Source organism: Aotus nancymaae, unplaced genomic scaffold (genome assembly GCF_030222135.1).
Source record: "Aotus nancymaae isolate 86718 unplaced genomic scaffold, 86718_ANA_hifiasm-v0.15.2.pri h1tg000260l, whole genome shotgun sequence".
Taxonomy (NCBI): domain Eukaryota; kingdom Metazoa; phylum Chordata; class Mammalia; order Primates; family Aotidae; genus Aotus; species Aotus nancymaae.
This window is the reverse complement of record NW_026988675.1, coordinates 400,328-421,487: the sequence shown is the minus strand read 5'-3', so window position 1 is coordinate 421,487 and position 21,160 is coordinate 400,328. Positions and strand designations below refer to the sequence as shown.

The window sequence follows — 21,160 nt, the reverse complement described above, 5'->3', positions numbered from 1 at the left end:
AAGGGCAACAAAAATGAATGAACTAAGTAAGTTTCTCATAGAATTGTTAGTTTGTCAGCTAGATGATAAAGAATTTCTAATTTAGTGACATGACTCATACTCCCAGAAATTCCTGAGAAGGCTGCTCATATCTGCACAGAGACTTTTCTTGCCTCAGAAAGCACACCTTCACCGCCAGGCTGTGGAGGGTCCTCTGAAGATGAGGGGCTCTCAGGGCAACATGGGGGCATGGTGAGAGCTGGGGGTCCCACCTGCCTGACTACAAACTGCATACTCAAAAGATGTCAGCATTTCTCTAATAAGAAAACTGATGGATTCATCTATCACTCATCTGTGGACTCATGTCTTCAACAGACACTAAACACCTACTGCATGCCAGTCACCACCAGAAGGAGGAACATGAGGACAGTCTATAAAGCAGCCCCTGCTCCTTGGAAGCCCGCAGAATAGGAGAACCAAGACTGACACACAAAGTGGCTACACGAGAACTGACAGGCTGGAGAGTGGCACAAACCAAGAATGCTCTAGCTTCTTACAGACAAAGTTCAGGAAAGGCTTTAGGGGCAGTGCCAAATGTGGAAGACAATGCAGTCATTCACTAAAACTCTCAGATTCTTTCTCAGGTGTGTCTATACCTGCAGTTCACTTTCAGGAGAAGTTCCTGGTTGTGGAGAGAAACGTTCAGATTTCCACTCTCTCTTGTCCCAAAACAGGCATCGGATCCACTGGAAATGTACTGTATAGTTCACTGCCTTAGCTAAATATTTGTTTGGAGGTTTTCTGTCATAGTCAGCATCCAGTAAGGATAAATAGCCGACGTTGGCATCTAAAAAGAGAAAACATAAATAAAAAGTACAATGTGAGGTTTGCAGAAATGCATACTCCATTTCGAATGCAGACAGAGTAGCAGATAGGCAGTGACAAGAAATAGAGATGAGCAAGAACTGAAAGACAACATCAAATTCTAGCCATTTTCTATCCCTGGAGCATTTAAATTTAGATTAAATCCACCCAGTCAAAGCTCTTGGATGCAAATATGAATTGAGAAATGGCAGAGAATTGGGAAGAAAAACTGTTTCTAGCATGCCTTGTGTTCCAAGTGCCCCCTGACACCCTAAACAGGTCACTCCCCTGACCCCAGTGGGGATGGAAGAAGATTAAGTCAGTTTCTTTAGCTGCCATTCAAGCCCAGTTACTGCTCCTTGCCAGTTTGTCAGCCAGCCTGCAAAATTTCAGTACTCCCGGAGTCTGAACCCATTCTGGTAAGGACAGCACAATGACCCATGGAGTTTTAGCCTATCATTTTGTTTACTTTTTATGTTTAGCCTAATTTTTATGTTTAAAAGCAAAACTATTTAATATTCTATTTATTTTAAAATTGCCCCTAAGACTTTTTAATAAATGGTGTTGGGACAAATAGATAGTAGCCCTTTGGAAAAACATGGGCACCTCATGTTATAAAAAATAATAATTGAGCAAACCAGATATCTAAATATAACAAAAACAAACTGCACAAGTACTAAGGGACACATGAATGACTTCTTTTTATATACATTTCAAACTATGGCTCAAAATCTAAGAGCCTTACAAGGAAAGCTGGATAAATTACCATTTTAAAAATAGCCCTAACATACACAGAGCTCTTAAATGTCAAGAAAAACAAACTCAATATAAAAATGGGCACATATGAACAATTTACAGAAAAAAATGGATAATGGATTTAAATATATGAAAAAATACCCAACTTAATTCATATAAAATGCATGTTATAATTAACATTTCTCCATTGTATACTGGCAAAATTCAATAGCTTGAAAGTACATCCTGTTGGCAAAGTAGTGGGAAAATAGGCAGTTTCAGACACTGCTGGAGGGGAACGTGACAATAGTTATCAAAACCACATAGGCATTTACGGCTCAACTCAGGAATAGCGTATCTAGAAATTTAACTTGGAGATACACTCCTCCCCTTAACATATAATACAGTGTATGCACAAGTCTTCCATGTGAATACATAGGAGACTGGCTGAATAAACCACGGACCATCTATACAATGGAGAAGCACGCAGCAGTTAAAAAAAATGAAGACGATATTGATGAATAAATACATACAGAGTGATTTCCAAATACGTAATTTAAGTAAGAAAAGCACAATGCAAACAAGTATAAGAAATTAGGGGAAATAATGTGTATATGCATGGGTTTATTCTCCCAAAAAGAAACATAAGAAAAACAATTCCCATAAAATTACAATCATTATTCTTCACAGAACTAGAAAAAAAAATCCTAAGATTCATATGGAATCAGAAAAGAGCCCACATAGCCAAAGAACTACTAACCAAAAAGAACAAATCTGGAGGCATCACATTACCAAACTTCAGACTATACTACAAGGCTATAGTTACCAGCACAGCATGCTACTGGCATAGAAATAGGCATATAGACCAATGGAACAGAACAGAGAACCCCAAAATAAGGCCAAATACCTCAAACCAATTGATTTTTGTCAAAGCAAACAAAACATAAAGTGGGGAAAGGACACCCTCTTCAACAAATGGTGCTGGGATAATTGGCTAGCCTCATGTAGGAGAATAAAACTGGATCCTCATCTCTCAATTTATGTAAAAAATCAACTCAAGCTGGATCAAAGACTTAAATCTAAGACCTGAAGTGGTAAAAATTCTAAAAGATAACATTGGAAAACTCTTTTAGATATTGCCTTAAGAAATAATTCATGACCAGGACCCAAAAGCAAATGCAAAAAATAAAAAAAAATAAAAAATAAATAAATAGATGGGACCCAATTAAACCAAAACTTCTGAAAAGCAAAAGAAATAATCAGCAGAGTAAACAGACAACCCACAAAGTGGGAGAAAATATTTGCAAACTATGCATCCAACAAAGGACTAATATCCAGAATCTATAAAGAACTCAAACAAATCAACAAGAAAAAACAAATAATCCCATCGAACAGTGGGCAAGGACATGAACAGACAATTCTCAAAAGTAAAGAAGATACATAAACAGCCAAGAAATATACGAAAAAATACTCCACATCACTAAGTATTAGGGAAAATTAAAACCACAATGAGATACCATCCTACTCCTACAAGAATGGCCATAATTTAAAAAAAATAAAAAATAAAATAGATGCTGGTGTGGATGTGGTGAAAAGGAAACACTTTTACACTGCTTGTGGGAATGTAAACTAGTCCAACAGAACCAACCTGAATGCCCATCAACCAACAAGTGGATAAAGACAATGTGGTATGTATACACCATGAAATACTACTCAGCCATAAAAAGGAACAAAACAATGGCATTTATAGCAACCTGGATGGAGTTGGAGACCATTATTCTAAGTGCAGTAACTCAGGAATGGAAAACCAAATATTGAATGTTCTCACTTATAAGTGGGAGATAAGCTATGAGGATGCAATGGCAAACGAATGATATAATGGACTTTGGGGACTTAGGGGGAAGGGAGGGAGGGTGAGAGATAAAAATACTACTCATAGGATGCAGGGTATACTGCTTGGTGATGAGTGCAACAAAATCTCACAAATCACCACTAAGGAACTTATTCATGTAACCAAAAACCACCTGTTCCCCAAAAACTGATGAAATAAAATAAATAAACAAATGAATACAATTGCCCATAAGGAATAGGTGAGAACAGGTAGAGGAATAATGCTATTGAAAGATTTAGTTCTGAATACATACATCTTTAAATATGGTTTAGACATTTGAACAATAAAAATGTCTCACAAATTCAAAACAAATAATGTTAAAAAATGGGGCTGGGCGCTGTGGCTCACAGCTGTAATCCCAGCACTTTGGGAGGCCAAACAGGGTGAATCACCTGAGGTAAGGAGTTCAAGACCAGCCTGACCAACATGGTGAAACCCCATCTCTACTAAAAATACAAAAGTTAGCTGGACTTGGTGGTGTATGCCTGTAATCTCAGCTACTCAGGAGGCTGAGGCAGGAGAATCACTTGAACCCGGGAGGCGGAGGTTGCAGTGAGCCAAGATCACATCATTGCACTCCAGCCTGGGCAACAAGAGCGAGATTCCATCTCAAAAAAAAAAAAAAAAAAGATAGAAGTAAGTCTTAGCATTAAGTAGACGCAAAAAAGTGAACCTAGGTGTACACAACATTTACAGCAAAACCCACAGAGAAAATAATTTATTCAAGCAACTTTTGACTATGTGCTCTTAGTGTGATATCATGTAAGAATGTAAAGTCGAAACTAATCAAAAAATTCTGGAAAGAAATATTGAACTTCATCTGGTAGGTTTGGGATTGTTAGGGGTACAGGTACTTTAATTCTCAAACAATTTTGTGTACACAGTAGGACAGAGCAAAGAGAGTTTTGCTCATTGGAACCTGGCTGTCAAGTTGTCATGTTTTGGCAACCGGAATTCTCACTGTAGGAGAATGGGGATCTAAACACACAATGGGAGAAAGTAAGAAGGAACCCTGGGTGTTGGATTTGAATTAAGGCACTGACACAAACTCATTTTACACACACACACACACACACACACAGAATTATTAAATCAAGGACACCCCAATAGCAATAAGCAAATCTGATGCACAGTTCTTGTGTTCTAATGTCAATTCCCATCAAAGAACCAAGCCTCATTGAGGACATGGCTGCTTCCAAGGAAGGGCTGGCCAAACACAGGATAAGCCAGGACACCCTCGTGTCCCAGAAAGTAAAGAAGCACTTAAGGATTGTGATTTCATGTCAGAAAACCCTCAGGAAGCATCTTGAGGTAACTCCCACTGGAATAATTTGTGAATCAAAAAGTAAAATGATGGAGGTGAACTAAACATACCGAGTTTGTAAGAACTGCTATGCATCGTAGAGACAAGAGAGCAAGAGTAAGACAGCGAGAGACAGAAGCTCTTTTTCACTGAAGATTGCCAGCTAATTCATGGTGGAATTAGCAAATCACCATTTTGTAGCCCACCAAGTACCTATATCACCCATGGATCCTTCAAATCATGGGGTGACAGTTTGTAGGGGAAGAAGATATTAAGATGATCTCACAAGTATCATCTCTCATTTTTAAAAGAAACAAATGTAATTTGTTTCATTTTTAAAGAAACAAATAGTGACTGGTTCTCAGAGGAAAATAATTATATTCCAGTAAAAATGTAGAGACAATGGGTCTGGTCCATTCACTGACAGTCAGAAGCCAGCTCCTCTCCAGGGCCAGGGCCTGCGGAAGCTAGCGTAAAGCATGTGTCTGATGAGTTGCCTGTGGGTGCACTTCAGCACACTGAGTTCCAGTTTCTTGATTCTTTGGGGAGGGGGTCGCTGAGGCTCAGAATCCTAAGTCACCAGGAGCAGACCACTGAGTGGGGCTGAGCCCCAAACTTCACACTCTGCCCTCACACTGTTTCAGAGGGGGTCCTGTGCCCTATTAATACATGAGATACAGAGGTGCCTCGGAAGTCCTGGGTCAGCTCCGAGGTCAGGGAAGCTTAGGGGAGGTTGGTTTGAGGGAAGCAAGCCGGGAGGGTGCTGCAGGCAAAGACGCAGCCTGAGCATACTCAGAGACCTGAGGATCCAGCACTGGCAGAGCCCTGAGGATCAGGAGGAGGCAACGGAGATGCATTGGGGAGAGATGGGCGGGGCCGTGAGCAGCACCAGCCACTGCATCACCACGTGTGATATCTATTGTGGAGCAGTTTGTTTATAAGCAGGCAGAGAAAGGATTTTGATGTTTTTGTCATGAATAAGGAAAAATGCCACAAAGATACACAGGTTATAGGGGATGTTTTAATCACGTAAACAGAATTGGAAAATAAGGCACCTTGTCCACTGACCTTTCTGAGGAGCAGCAGGTATATAAATCTGCACAATTGACTCATCCCAGAAGTAGATCTGCTTTACAAGAAAATCAGAGGGAGTAGGTTTCTCAGAGAATCTAGGATATAAAAATAAAATAGAGATTTCTTGTTTTTTTCTTCTCCCTCAAAGATTTTAGTCAAATTTCTATCAAGTGTTTATTCAATTTGTGTAAAACATTGTTGTCACTGCAAGGAGGTAGCCTGGGACAAAAAAGGGTCAATATGCTTAATTCCATAACACCACTTTGTCTCTTAATAAAAACTCCTACATAACACTTTCACCCTGCATCTCATTAAAAAACAAACACTTCAGTAAAAACAAGAGCAAGAATGGCCATGTGCTTAATTGCACAACACCACTTGGTCTTTTAATAAAAACTCCTACATAACACTTTTACCCGGCATCTCATTAAAAAAAAAACACTTCAGTAAAAACAAGAACAAGAATGGCCTGCACAGTCTGTAGGAATAAGACAAACAGCACTGGCTACACAAGGTTAGGGAGGGCCACTGCAGCACACACATGTATGTTTGCATGTTTGTATTAACTCTGTATCGTAACCTGTTTGCAGATAAAAGATAGCAAGCACAAAGCACAGGAGTAGTCTTAGTAGTTAGACTCAGAAATTCCTCAAAACTGATTTATCTTTTCTACATGTGACTTAAACAATTAAGTTAAAATCCAAACTCTAAGCAGATTGCCACTTTTTGACATCAAATGGCTTAGCTCATTTGGCAGAATGAGAATCAGGCCAACAAGCACAGATTAAACTGCATGCTAAGGGCTGTGTGGATAGCCCCTGCATAAGATACAGCCTTGCTCATGAGAATCCTTTAATCTAGTTGAGATGCTCACCCAACCAATCAGGAGCAATGAAACAGTGAGCATCTTTGCCACATAGCCTAAACACACGGGGACTCGGAGAAAAAAAGTAATCAAGGCCCTGCCCATCCAGATCTCCAACGAACTCTGCAGACTGGTGGTTTCCATTAGCTCTTTTGCTGTAGAATTCCAAAGAATCTTTTCAAAAGTCATTTATTTAACCTTCCCAGGTAATTTATTTATTAACTGGGGCCTATGCAAGTCTCATGAGCCAAACATCCCTGAGAAGAATAATTATTTTATCAAGTTTCCTAAGATATATAAATTTAAACACATTTTCTCCTTTTGGAAAAATAATAAAAAAAAAATTCTAGCTCAGATCTATACTGAGAGAATTAGATTTCTAAATGAGATTGTATGTATTATTACTAATAATTATAATGCTTTTCACTCCAGTAATCAGGGATTCAACTTCAAAAAACAAAGTCAGGAAGCTTACTGTCTGAACAGAATAGGTAACAATTTCTTTAAACAATGAGCTTCATTATTGCCTTAAAAACACAATTTAATTCACTGATTTTTTTTTTTCACAAAACATTCGTAAGGACGATATGCTTACTCCAATCTCATTCCCATTGTAGCTGTCACCGTCAACACACCTTACTAGCAACATGACGGGAAACGCCCTTGTAACAGGTTTGGAAAACTCAATTTCTATCTGTAGAGATTCCTGGGGGTTTTCAGAAAGCTCAGTGAACTGATGGAGATTCACTTTATCCCGAAGCAATACAAACATTGTTTTATTTCTCCTATTATCCTGTCATCACAAAGAAAACAAGTTAAGCAAAATTTGCCTTTGGTAAAATAAACACCTTACAAATCAGCCAGCACAGCCTAAATGAAGCAGAGATAGCCAGGAAGGCTCTCCTTACCGGGCCATCTTCCTCCCCAAACTCGACCATCACCAGTTTCCTTAGCCACTGCCTGTTGATGGGTCTTCTGCTGGAGCAGTTGTAGAGACTGAGGCCCACAACTCCTCCAATCTTGGGAAACAAAGACCATCTCAGAGCAAACGGCAGCAAGCAGTGGACATAAGCAAGAAAAGCAGCCAACCCACGCATCATGGTGCTACTGTTACACTTACATAAAATTACATGTCTGACATTAGAGGATAGCATACAAAAATAAACCAGTTTTGCTAGTCAGGATGGAAGGATTGGGGTGAATATAATGCTTCATTTGCATCATTCTTATTAAAATTAATAATTTCTAAAGTATTGTGAAGTATTTGTTATTTTAAAAGCTCATACAAAAGAAGCATCTGGTCATTGTAGATAATCAGGAAGGGATAGAAAAGTATACAGAAAGTGAAGAATAGCTTTCCTATAGTCCCATTGCTCAGTGAAATCATAGTTGAGGATGCTGAGTGCCAAACTTTCACTATGTAATAGAGTACTTAGTTGGCAGACAATTCAGTCATCTGTATTTTTGCACAGTCTTCCAAAATTACTAAAATTCCCTGATTGACATAATATAAATTAGCTATATGTAAACTCTATTCCTATGTTGAACTCTTAGGTACATTTCTATTTGAGTTTTCATAAATAATGTTGTTTTAAGTAAATAAATAAGACAAGATGTCTTGCTCTGAACAAATCTTTTTTCATTTCCCTAGTGCAGATTCTTACAAGGGTAACAGTGGAGGCCAGACTGTTGCTGGGTGCCTAGCTGACAAAGTGCTTTCCAAAATGTCACGCTGCCAGGTGCCCTGGTTTACTCAATGCAGCAACACAAGCGGTAAGTGTTTTTAAGTACTTGCACTTTTGTAAGTTAAAAAAAATCATTTTAATTTGTTGCCTGTCAGTTTGAATTATTTTCATATGCTAATTAGCCATTTCCATTTAAAAAAGCAAATGCTGTAAAAGATGATAATATTTTGACCCAAATATTATCATCCGTATTTGGGATGGTCTATACATCCATCAGACATTTGTTAGGTCACCAAACGAGCCAGGTACTTGAACCAGACTGGGGTCTGGGGCTACAAAATACAGAGGATCCTTTCTCTCTGCCCTTCCAAACTCACTCACGGTGACCCTGGGGTCATTCACAAAGCTTCTGAATGTAGACGTGAAGTGGACATCTACAAAATGGCCAAGTGGCTGGGACAATCCTCCCTGACTTCCCCATCCTCACATCCCCCTCTCACTGTGGTCTCCTGTTCCGTCTGACCTCCCAGGGAGCCAGGAGCCATCCCACAGGTTCAGCCTGGCTGTGCCTCTCTGGAGAGCATGGAGGAAGGGTGGTATGCACTGCCACATTCTCAGCAGCCCCTTCTTAAGTGTAATTCAGGTATACTCCCCATTTGAATAGAACCATGTCTTCATCATTCTAAAGACATGATTGGCCATAGTGCTTGCGTAATCACTGCATCACATGCTGCAACCTGCCAGAGCCTTCTGTTCTCTGGCAATGGATTAGAAAGCCTCAAGGAAACACTGAATGGGCCCAGTGACCCAGATACAAGTGACATCTCATTTTGTCAGGGTTTTTCCAGAGAACCTAACCTTCTAAGAGGAGTAGAGTCAACAACATGTTCTAAGTGGCCCCTCTTGGCACTGAGAGGGTGAAAACATGCAAAAAAATCCAGGTGCAAATGTGCCAACCTAATCTGTCTTTTTGTCATTAAAGCCCAATTACTGTAAATTTGAAATGGTCATTAGAAGTGGCAGGTCATCTGCCAGCTTGTACCTGCCCAGGAACTTGGCCCCCGGATATGGGTTCTTCTTGAAGAGTCTAAGCTGGCTAATGTAGCATGGGCTCTGTGTCTCCACCCCAGCAGGACTGTGCCCAGCAAGGTCACCAGGCAAATGCACCTGGACAGATCCCAGGCTCTGGACAAAGCTCTGAAGGTTGCGATGAAGAAGGGTCTGGAACTCCATCTGCCCACTGATAATGGGATTCAAAGAGAGACAACCCTGACAGAGTATAGGGAGTGGGATGTTTACAACACAAATGAGAAAACCATCTTGAATCCAGACCAAGGGAGAGGGGAAAAAAGTTAAAAAGCCCATCGCAAGTTAGATTGGATTCATTTGCCTGATGAAAGATTTTGATAAAAGGGTATAAATGGCATTTTATTTTGACACATCTTTCTGTGACATGTTATTCATTTTTCAACAATTGACATGCTTCTTGGGAGTTCTTAAACCATCAAAAGGAAGCTTTTATACCATAATGATTTTTAAAACATGGAGACATGGCAGGAAGCAAGAGTGCAGGCCTTCGGGCTCAGTGCTGGGTAAGTAGGCAACAAATGTTCTTAAACACTCATGGGTAATGATGATGATTATTAGTAGGTTCAGATAGACTATTTATTTCCCAAATGTTACAGTAGCCATCAGTCAAATAAACCAGCAGGACTGGAGAGGAGGCTCTGTTGGCAGGAGAGGAAGGCCAGAGCCTATTCACTTACTGCTTCTTGAAAGCGTTGGCCATTTCATAGAGTAAAAGTGAAAAATCTCAGAGACAATCCCAAAGTTACCAGAGCAGAAATAAATGAAATAAACTTTGGCCTTTTTAAAGCAGTTATGTGTCAGCAGGGCTACTTTTTTTTTTTTTTTTGAGATGGAGTCTTGCTCTGACACCAGGCTGGAGTGCAGGGGCACAATCTTGGCTCACTGTAACGGCCACCGTTCAAGTGATTCTTCTGCCTCAGCCTCTCGAGCAGCCTCTCGAGACTACAAGCACGCACCACCACACCTGGCTAATTTTTGTATTTTTAGTAGAGACAGGATTTCACCATGTTAGCCAGGATGGTCTTGATCTCTTGACTTTGTGATCCACCTGCCTCGGACTCCGAAAGTGCTGGGATTACAGGCATGAGCTACTGTGCCTCGTCAGCAGGGCTACTTTTAAAATTACTGCATGCAATAAATTATTTGCATTACTTTACATCATTCCTCAAAAAGCAGAAAGTATCCTGAGAAATAATGTTTCTAAGTCAAACATCCTAAGTTTCCCAAATGAAAATCTACCAACATAAAAAAGGATAAAACAGAAGAAAGGTTTCACTGGAAACATTACAATGTTACCATGAAATACTTAAAATTCAAAATGAAAGTCTCCAAATACCAAACTCCACCCAGAAAAATACACACAGTACTTCAGAAACGGATTCTGTTTTTGGTTTTGAGAAGTAATTACAAATACAGGTTAACATCCTGGGAGAGGGAATCAGTATTTTTATGGATGGAGAAAAAGTGTGATTTACCAACAATAAATCTGAGATGACCATAATTCCTTCCTCACGTAGATAGCCTTCATCCTTTGAGTTTTCTTGCTCAGAGACTTCCCAGACTCTGGATATGAGACCGATGAGCTCAAGCCTCACTCCTTTCTCAACCACAAATGGCCCTGAGAACTGGCGCCTTGAGCAAGGAGCGCCCAGGTGTACTTGAGGATGAGAACTGCACTCATAAAACTTAGCTGCAGGAAGAGAAAAGATGTAAATAAAATGCTTCATGGTGTATGATGCATATATACTTGCACCTTTTATTATTATAAGGAATTAAAATGACTGAACTGCGGTCAGAGAGAACTGGATTTAAGTCCAGGTTTGGTCTTAATAGGTGATCATTGGCTAACTTCCTAAGTAACATGTTGCTTTCTGATATTCATCCTCTTGACCAAAGAAAAATAAATGGTCTCTATGCTCTAAGATGTTACTTGGTTTAAACTCCAACAACCACTTTGCAAATGCCTTCACAAATTGGCTCCCACTTCCTCCCACAGCCTTCTCCTCCCCATTACCTAAGTGCATTCTATTCTCAAGGCACTCTGAATCTTTTATTGTTCCAAAAGAATTGAGGCTTTTTCTTGATGACTTACAGATTCCCCTGCCTGCAGTACCTTTACCCTCGCTTAGACTGGCAAAATCCAACCCCAAATTTCTCTCTTTCTTCTTCTCTTCTCTTCTCTTCTCCTCTCCTCTCCTCTCCTCTCCTCTCCTCTCTCCTCTCCTCCCCTCCCCTCTCCTCTCTCTCTGTCTCTCTCCTTCCCTCCCTCTCTCTCTCCCTTTTTGTTTAGAGATGGAGTCTCACTCTATCACCCAGGTTGGGGTGCAGTAGCAGAAGCACAGCTCACTGCAGACTTGAACTGCTGGGCTTACATGATCCTGCCACCTCAGCTTCCCAAGTACTGGGACTACAGACATGCCCAGACTTCTCTCTCTTTTTCTGAATTCTTGATATAGTCCCCTTTCAACCTTACACAAAAGTAGAGAGGATAGTATAGTAGTATAATATGCCTGTCATCCAACATTAACAATTATTCACTGGCATATTTTTTCTTCTATTCTCTACTCAACTTTAAACAAATATTTAAAAGCAGAAAGCAAATCTCAGATATTACTTTTATCTATGAACACTTTAGTGTGTAGTGCTGATAGATAAGGATCCTTTCTGAACCCTGCCCACAATGCCATTGTCACATCTAACAAAACTATGATTCTTTACTACGTATCTTCTAAAACCAACCTCAAATGTCCACGAGACAAAGTCAGCTGCATCACTGCTGGTGTTTATGCAGAATTTTGTCATTCTCCTAATCGTAGAACTAAGCATATTTGTGGAAGCATATCTGTTTGCAACTTCATTCCTCAATGCTTAAAAGACACAGACTAATCTTTTTCTTCTTTGTACCTTAGCAGCTCCTAGCAATTGCTAAATAAATAGGTGTTCATGAAATGGAATTGAGATTCTATTTTCTGTTGGCCATGCTTATTTAATCACAATGATATCTAATGGCTTAGATATACCTTTTAAAATCTAGTTCTTTCACCAACAGTAAGGTTAAACTAGCTTGGAAATGCATTTAAACTACTATTAAAGGCCCTTTACATGAGGTAGCTTACCATGGATATTAGGACTTAGAATGAAAGAATAGTCTTTAAACTTAAACAAGTGCTTTAAAGAATATATTATGCCCACTTTCACAATACCAACTTTTTTGACCAAAAATATTAGAGATGGTCACTTTAAGAGGACAATCATGTTCAGTTTTCTCTCCCACTCTGAACTAAGAATTGTGGCAGACCCTGGGGTGCAGAGATGCTCGTGAGAGGGACAGTGGCAGCAATTATTTGATCTCTACCAGATTCACACTCCGGAGCCTCATGTAGGGTCATTGCTGGGAAGTAATTCCATTTCCCAGGTCTCTCAAGTCCAGGTGAGGCCATGTGATGCTCACCAGAGGAAGGTGAGTGCAGCGAGGTGTGCACCTGAGGGTCACATGACTGACCGGCAGCACACCTTCTGCATGTGCTATTCCCCTGACTTAGGAAGCCACAGAGTGGAGGTGTTAAGATGGACAGAGCCAGAGTCCCTGAGTCACCATGAGGGAGACCACCCACTGAACATCTGCTATGGAATGTGTGCGAACAAAAAAAAAACATCTGTTGTATTCAGCTTCTGGGATTTCAGGATTATCTGTCATAGCAACTGACTTTGTTTTAACTAATACACTTTGTGTCTTAGGAGGCTAAGTAGCCTAAAGCTGGAAGACAGATGTACAAAAAGAAATTATAAATCAAAGGTGTTGAAGTGGTAAAACAAAGTCATAAACAAATTTGTCTCCAACAAAACGAACTCTGCCTTCAGACCTCAGTGAAGATTTCACAAAGAAGGTGGCATTTGAATCTACCCTTGAGGAGAAAGTAATATTTTTTCCAGGACAAGAACCTGCTCCAGTTATGGGAAAACATACCATTTGAAGGACAGAAGGGGCATCCCGAATGCCCACACAGGGAAGCTGCCTGTGTTGGGTTGTGTGTGCAATGAGGTACAGAGAGTCAGGTGGAAAAGGGTGAAGTCCTCATATGATACAAAGAACTATTGGATTTTGTCCTCAAACTACTAGAGAGCCATCAAGTGTTCTGATCAAACAGATGGCATGACCAGGTGTGTTGTTTATGAAAACAGCTCATCAGAAGAGAGGAGAATGATGATGCCCTCCCACCTGGGCTGTAGGCTGTTGGAGTAGAGTGGCCTGAGATGAGGAGGGGACACTCAGGCAGAAGGAATGGGAGGAGGACAGGGCCACCCAGCCACTGTTCCTGTATCCATTCCCCGTCTCTTCTGAGCTCCTGCTGTGTGTCACACCTATGGCATTTTTGTGGTGAAAGGAAGGTCCCTGGTATTAGGGAGTTTACATTCTAGCGAGGAAAGAGCAGCAACAAAGAAACAAATGAGATAGTTGCTGTTGTGAAAATATTGAAGGAGACAGAGCGTAACAGGAAGAGAGGATGACTTCAGAGGGTGCATCTAGGACAATGTCTCTAAGAAAGTAGCATCAGGCCGGGCGTGGTGGCTCACGCCTATAATCCCAGCACTTTGGGAGGCTGAGGCGGGCGGATCACGAGGTCAAGAGATCGAGACCATCCTGGTCAACATGGTGAAACCCCGTCTCTACTAAAAATACAAAAAATTAGCTGGGTATGGTGGTGCGTGCCTGTAATCTCCGTTACTCAGGAGGCTGAGGCAGGAGAATTGCCTGAACCCAGGAGGCGGAGGTTGCGGTGAGCCGAGATCGTGCCATTGCACTCCAGCCTGGGTAACAAGAGCGAAACTCTGTCTCAAAAAAAAAAAAAAAAAAAAAATTTCCATTTAGGCCGGGCATAGTGGCTCACGCCTGTAATCCAAGCACTTTGGAGGCCAAGGCGGGCGGATCACCTGAGGTCAGGAGTCCAAGACCAGCCTGACCAACATGGTGAAACCCCGTCTTTAAAACAAAAGGCTGGGCACGGTGGCTCACGCCTGTAATCCCAGCACTTTGGGAGGCCGAGGCGGGTGGATCACGAGGTCAAGAGATCGAGACCATCCTGGTCAACACGATGAAACCCCGTCTCTACTAAAAATACAAAAATTAGCTGGGCATGGTGGCACGTGCCTGTAATCCCAGCTACTCAGGAGGCTGAGGGAGGAGAATTGTGTGAACCCAGGAGGCGGAGGTTGCGGTGAGCCGAGATCACATCATTGCACTCCAGCCTGGGTAACAAGAGTGAAACTCCGTCTCAAAAAAAAAAAAAAAGAAAGTAGCATCTGTGCTGAGAGTCCATGAAAGGTCAGCTATTTGAGACGCCAAGGGGAGGGCATAGTAGGAAAAGGAGCAAGCCAGTACCCCTGGAGGATGGCTAGGAAGGGGGAGAAAAGCCAGGAGAAGAGGACAGAAGGAACAAAGGAGCCAGACGCTGCAGCCACGTAAGATGTTTGGTTTCTACTCCACAGGCAATGAGCAGCCATGGCGAGTGTTGAACAGGAGAGCGGCACTCACTGACTCAGGCTTTTATGGTGACCCTCGGCTGCTGTGTGTAGCATGTATTCTAAGGTGGCCTGAGAGGAGGCAGGGAGGACAGGACAGTCAGAGAAACTGCCAGCCTGGATGAGAACTGACATTTGCTTGGTTTCAGGTGGGGGCAGTAGAGGTAGGAGGGTAGGAAGATTCTAGCTGTGTGTTTGAGGAAGAACAGACAAGACTTAATTGTAAGTGAATGGATGAGGGGATAAAAGGACTCTGGTGACACCTGGGCTTTAACATGGGATTCTGCATGGGTGCTGCCCTGTCCCGGGCTGGGGAAAGTATGAGGAACAATGTGGTTTGGTTGGAAGTGGTCGGGGGAGGAGCCCACTCTTTCATGCCGGGTCTGCGCAGTTTCAGCCCATGTGGAAATGAGAGCACGTAGTTATACGCGTGCGTCTGGAGCACTTGAGTCAGGTTTGGGTTGGAGGTGTAGGATGTAGAGTCCCTACCAGATGAATGTAAAGTGGAAGGAGTGGATGAGATCACACAGGGAGGAGGTGTGGACAGAGAATCTAGGAGGCCCAAGAGAAAGCCCTGAAGCACTGACCACGTAACTGTAGATGGGAGGAGCCAACAGGGGTCAGTCAACAAGGCCAACCAAGAGACTGTGTCATGAAGCCAAGAGAAGAGTGTGTCCCCGAAAGCAGGGTGAGTCCCACAGAAGGTGCCTGGGAGGGAGAGAATGGGGAGCAGAGGGTGTCCAGTGGATTTGGCCAGATGGAGATCTGCTGTGACTTTGGCAGGAGCAGTGTCAGTGCGGAGATGGAGATGGAGATGGAAACCAGAGTTTGATGGTCTAAAATGCATGAGAAGTTGGGTGTGGTGATGCGCACCTGTGGACCCGCCTACTCGAAAGGCCAAGGCAGGGAGGACGCCTTGAGTCCAGGAGTTTGAGGCAGCCTGGGCAACACAGTGAGACCTCGTCTCTTAGAAAAAACACATACACAAGAGGCAGCAAGGATAGCCCACAGCAGGCTCAGAACTCACTTTTTAAATGCTTTGCCCTGGAGAGGAACATAAAAGTTAGGTGGCAACTGGAAGTGGGTTTGATTTCACTGGAGGGATCTTTTTAAAGAAATAAGTGAGATTCTAAGCATGTGTGGGATCATTCAGCAGAGAGAGAGAAATGGAAGCAGCAGCAAAGAGTGGAAAATGAAAGGAGATGAACTCTGGAGAAGGCAAGGTGGGCAGGAGCCACACAAACTGGGCACTGCCCAATGCTGGGGCACCCGTCACTCAGACTGAGATGAGGGGCAATGAAGGGGCCTGGAGGGGAGCCCCACACAAATCAAGGGAGGAGCCCATGCGGGGGCTGGAGATTCCTTCTATGGTGACAGAGCATGGCTGTAGTTCGATTCACAGACTGGAGGTAGATGAGAGACTGACGCGTGCTCTTCTCATCTCTCAAGTAGCAATGCAGGGGCGAGCATCAGCCATCGGAGAGGAAAGCGTGCCAGAGACTCAAGAAGAAAAGAAGGTGTGATGAAGGGAAAACCCAATGCCATGTGTTACCAATAAAGAACAAGCCCCCTCACCAAAATTCTTCACAGCATGGATAGTGTGTGTTCTCATCCATTTCTACTTTGGGATTCCAAATTCCTATGTTCAAAATTTCCGAGATGGGCTTTGCTATTCAGATGAATTCTTAAGGGAAAATCACACTTCTAACCTAAGTGTCAAAATATGATTCTGGACAGTATATTTTTCAAGAACTGATCATGTCCTTCAAAACTATACAAAATAGCAGGAAAACATTCTTGGGAAAAATTGCACTTACCTTACTAGAGAAGCTCACAAGGTCCCTCAACATAAGAACAGAACCAGTCATTTCTTCCTGACCAGGAGAAACAACAACAAAACAAAAAGAAAATGCAAGGAGAGGAAAATCAGCTTGTTTATGTTAAAGTTACAGCTTGCCTATGTAGAAACAGCACATCCCCTGTGTTTTGGCCAAGAGACCAACTGGAGGCCAGACCTTCTGTAGAGGGACCATGACTGTGGTCTCCAGTTTTCATTCTCCAGTTTGCTTCCAGCATCTCTCCTCAGTGTGCCCCCTGCATGTCCCCAGCACACCCCACCAGGGAACTGACACGAGGGCTGATGGAAAAAGGGCACAGAGCAAAGCAAAAAAAAAATTTTTTTTTTTTTTTTTTTTTTTTGAGATGGAGTTTCGCTCTTGTTACCCAGGCTGGAGTGCAATGGCACAATCTCGGCTCACCGCAACCTCTGCCTCCTGGGTTCAATCAATTCTCCTGCCTCAGCCTCCTGAGTAGCTGGGATTACAGGCACGCGCCACCATGCCCAGCTAATTTTTTGTATTTTTAGTAGAGATGGGGTTTCACCGTGTTGACCAGGATGGTCTCGATCTCTTGACCTCGTGATCCACCTGCTCGGCCTCCCAAAGTGCTGGGATTACAGGCATGAGCCACCGTGCCCAGCGCAAAAATTTTTAAAAGGGGTCAGGAAGAATGACAGAAGGAGAAAAAAATTACATCCAGTGAAGTATCTTACAATTGTAATGAAATAAGATACATTCTTTGTAGATGTGAATATTGACAATTATAAGAGAGCAGGTGCAGAAATGCTGTGAGCAAAGACAATAACATTTGAATACATGGTAATTTCTTCAGAAGTTTCACACAGTCATGAACTTAACTCTCCAGGATATCATCATTAACAAGATAAAATCAGATTGTTTTATATAATTTTTACTTAAACATTAGCAGAATTATCTGTAACAATGACTGACTTGGCGATTCTCTTTTTTATAATCCAGCAGCGGTCATTTGTGATACATATCAGCCGGCTAGAGAGACCACAGCCACGTATGGGAGCTCAGCTGGCTGGCCCTCTTGGTCTCATTTCTTGCCCGTGTTTCATAAGCATGACCACTTGTGAGTCAGCCAGCCAGTCATGAGCCCTGCCACTTGATAAAGGTTTACAGACACTAAACTCATCCTCCTCTGGGCCATACCTGATCTACAAAAGCTAATTTGCATACTGAAGAAATTAATGCATACTGTGTTTGTGACCATTGGTTGCAGGAGGCAGTTTTGTCCTCCTTAGACAAACGACTCAGAGTTCTGGTGATCACAGTGATGGAGCTCCTGATTTCTGTATAACTCCCCATCAGCTGGAGGGTAGACGGGTTTTTCAGGCTGGAATTATACCTGAAGGAAACATAAGAGTTATCATTACTGTTCCAACACACAGCAACACTTTTCACCCTGCCTACCAAGAATGGGATGGGATTTGTTGCAAAAACACTTCTTGGACAGGTCAGGCCAGAAAGAGAATGATATAAAGGAGAATTGGTCTGTGTAGCAGAAACTCAAAATTTTACAAAAGCTCCTTTTATCAGAACTAAAAAAGGCACAAGAAACCAGATACTAACATAGAAGCACCATGGCAAATGAAGAAATATATTCCAGAGCCAGACAGAGATACCACCAAGCTACAGCTCGCCAGAGTTTATGACTCTGGGTTTCAATGATTGGGTATTTGTTTACTTATTTACAAACAGCATACTTACTTGCACTTGAAAAGACAACATAATATCGTGAAAAGAGCCCTATGCATGTGGTCAAGGGCCAGTTCCAGCCCTCGCTCTGCAGTTTCTTTCGTGTATGAGCTCAAGAGTATTGTTTAAGAGAACAAATGAGTCCCAGTTTCCAAATGTATAAAATATAAATTTTCATCTGGACACACCACAGTGGGTCATTGCAAGAAGTAAATTAATTAGAAGTTATGTTCTAACCGATTAGAAAATGCATCATCACAGGCTGTATACACATATGCTTAAGCTCACCCTTGACCAGTAAGTGATTTATGGAGACTAAGACCCTAGGAAGCCAAGCTCAAGATGAAAAGAACAAATACATCTGAGCAGAAACATCACTGGCTGCACAGTGAGGGGAAATACACTTTACAGAATTTGTTTTCCCAAACTAATAAACATATAAACAAATGACCAAGCAAACAAAAACAATGACAACAAGCCCAGGAAAAGGGGGAAGCTCAATATCCAGAATGGCTGCAATATATTGTCTAAAATGTCCAGTTTTCAATGAAAAATTATGAGACATCCAAAGAAACATTAAGTGTGACCCAAACATAAGAAAAATAAGCAGGCAATAGAAACTGCCCGTAAGGAGACTCAAATGTTGAATTTAGCAAGGAGTTTGAAAGAGCTATGATAAACATGACATAAAGAATGAAAGGAAACCATATTTTTTAAAATCAAAAGAAGTTAGAACAATGATTAGTCAAATACAGACTATCAATAGATAGAAACTATAAATTTAGAAGTTATAGGAAGAATCAAATGGAAATTCTGAATTTACATGTATAATACTTATAACAAAAGAGGTGTTCAAAAGCAAATTTGAGAAAAGAAAGACTCTGCAAAGTTGGAGATGGAGCAATAGAGATTATAAACAACAGGAAGAAAAAAGTAGGAGGAAAAGCAATAGCAACTCAGAGAAATGTTCAACAATGAAGTTCATGAATTACATTTTTCCTTTTCTCTCTCTTCTTAACTTGTTTAAAAAGCCATTGCATAAAGTCATTTCTATAGAGCTGTACTTTGGGCCTCTAACACATGGAAATGTGATATAACAATAAGAACACAAATAAGGGAGGTGGGAATAAAACTATATAAGAATAAAGAAATTACACTAGATGGTGACTTAAAGCCACAGGAAGATATGAAGACAAACCAAAATACTAAATAAGATGAACATACATTAAAAGCAACTTCTAAAAAGATCTTTGTGGTCTATTCTCCAGTTTCTTCAAAAGACAGAACATTACATCAAACAATAATTATAACATTGGACTTTTGGGTTTGTAACACTAATAGATGTAACGTATATAATAATCATAACACAAAAAGGGAAGACGAAATGAATCTATGGAGGAGTAAAGTTTCTACATCTTGCCGAAATTAATATAAATTTGAATTAGTTTCTAGTAAGTTAAGGTGTATATTGCCAGCCTGCATGCAACAACTACGACAATATCAAAAATACACACTTAAAAATCATTAAGGGAATGAAAATGATACACTAGAAAATACTCAGCATAAAAGGAGGCAGTAGAGAAGAAATGGAGGAACAAAGTAATAATGAGGCATGTAAAAAATAAGCAAAATGTCATACATAAATCCATCCAACCACATCAATAATAATATTAAATGTGAATAGATTACATGATCCAATCAAAAGGCAGAGATTGTAAGACTGTATACAAAACTGCAATTCAACTATATGCCGTCTACTGGAGACTACTTTAGGTTCAAGGATACAACTAGGTTGTAAGTAAAAGGATGGAAGAAACATGCAAACAGTAACACTAAGGCATGTAGAGTGGTTATATTTCTATCAGACAAAAAAGAAATTAGACAAAAACAGTAACAATAAAGAGGGACATTTTCTAATGATAATAGAGGTAAATTCATTAGGAAGATTAAAAAATTACAAACACACAGGGACATAACAACAAGTTCCACATACATGAGAAATAATGGATAGAACTGAAGGGACGGGCAGAAAACACAAAACAATAGTACTGTCAATAATGCATAGAACCACTAGGCAGAAAATCAACAAGGATACGTAAGACTTGAACAATAACATAAATCAATTAGACCCAACAGACAATCACTGAACATTTTAGCCAACAGAATCAGATACATATTCTTTTCAAGTGCACATGGGACACTTTCTAGAATACATCATATAGTAGGCCACAAACAAAACTCAATACATTTTAAACTACTACAATTATACAGAGTATATCCTCTGACCATAATGGAATTAAGTAGTTAGAAATAAACCACAAAAAGAAATTTGGAAAATTTACAAACATATGAAAAAGTAAACAACGTACTCCCACATATTATAATCAATGGTTCAAAGAAGATATTGCAGGAAGAATTGCAAAATGCTTTGAAATTAATGAATGAAAACACCAACATTCCAAAACATATTGGATGCGGCAAAGTCAGTGCTTGAGGGAAATTTAAAGCTATAAATGGCTATAAAGAAGAGGCCAAATCAATAACCTAATTTTCCACCTTAAGAAACACACAAACAAGAGCAAACTAAACCAGAGA

The 21,160-nt window shown here is 41.0% G+C and overlaps 1 protein-coding gene across 1 annotated transcript in view; it reads right to left on the bottom strand.

The window, feature by feature from the left end:
• LOC105709190 (polycystin-1-like protein 1) overlaps positions 1–21,160 on the bottom strand; it is a 103,370-nt gene that overhangs the window by 36,040 nt on the left and 46,170 nt on the right. Inside the window, 11 exon segments of the mRNA XM_064372007.1 lie at positions 636–650; positions 652–826; positions 5,841–5,941; positions 7,347–7,504; positions 7,620–7,730; positions 8,443–8,455; positions 9,451–9,665; positions 10,961–11,113; positions 11,116–11,175; positions 16,823–16,879; positions 18,020–18,215. Coding sequence (XP_064228077.1) covers positions 636–650; positions 652–826; positions 5,841–5,941; positions 7,347–7,504; positions 7,620–7,730; positions 8,443–8,455; positions 9,451–9,665; positions 10,961–11,113; positions 11,116–11,175; positions 16,823–16,879; positions 18,020–18,215 — 1,254 coding nt within the window.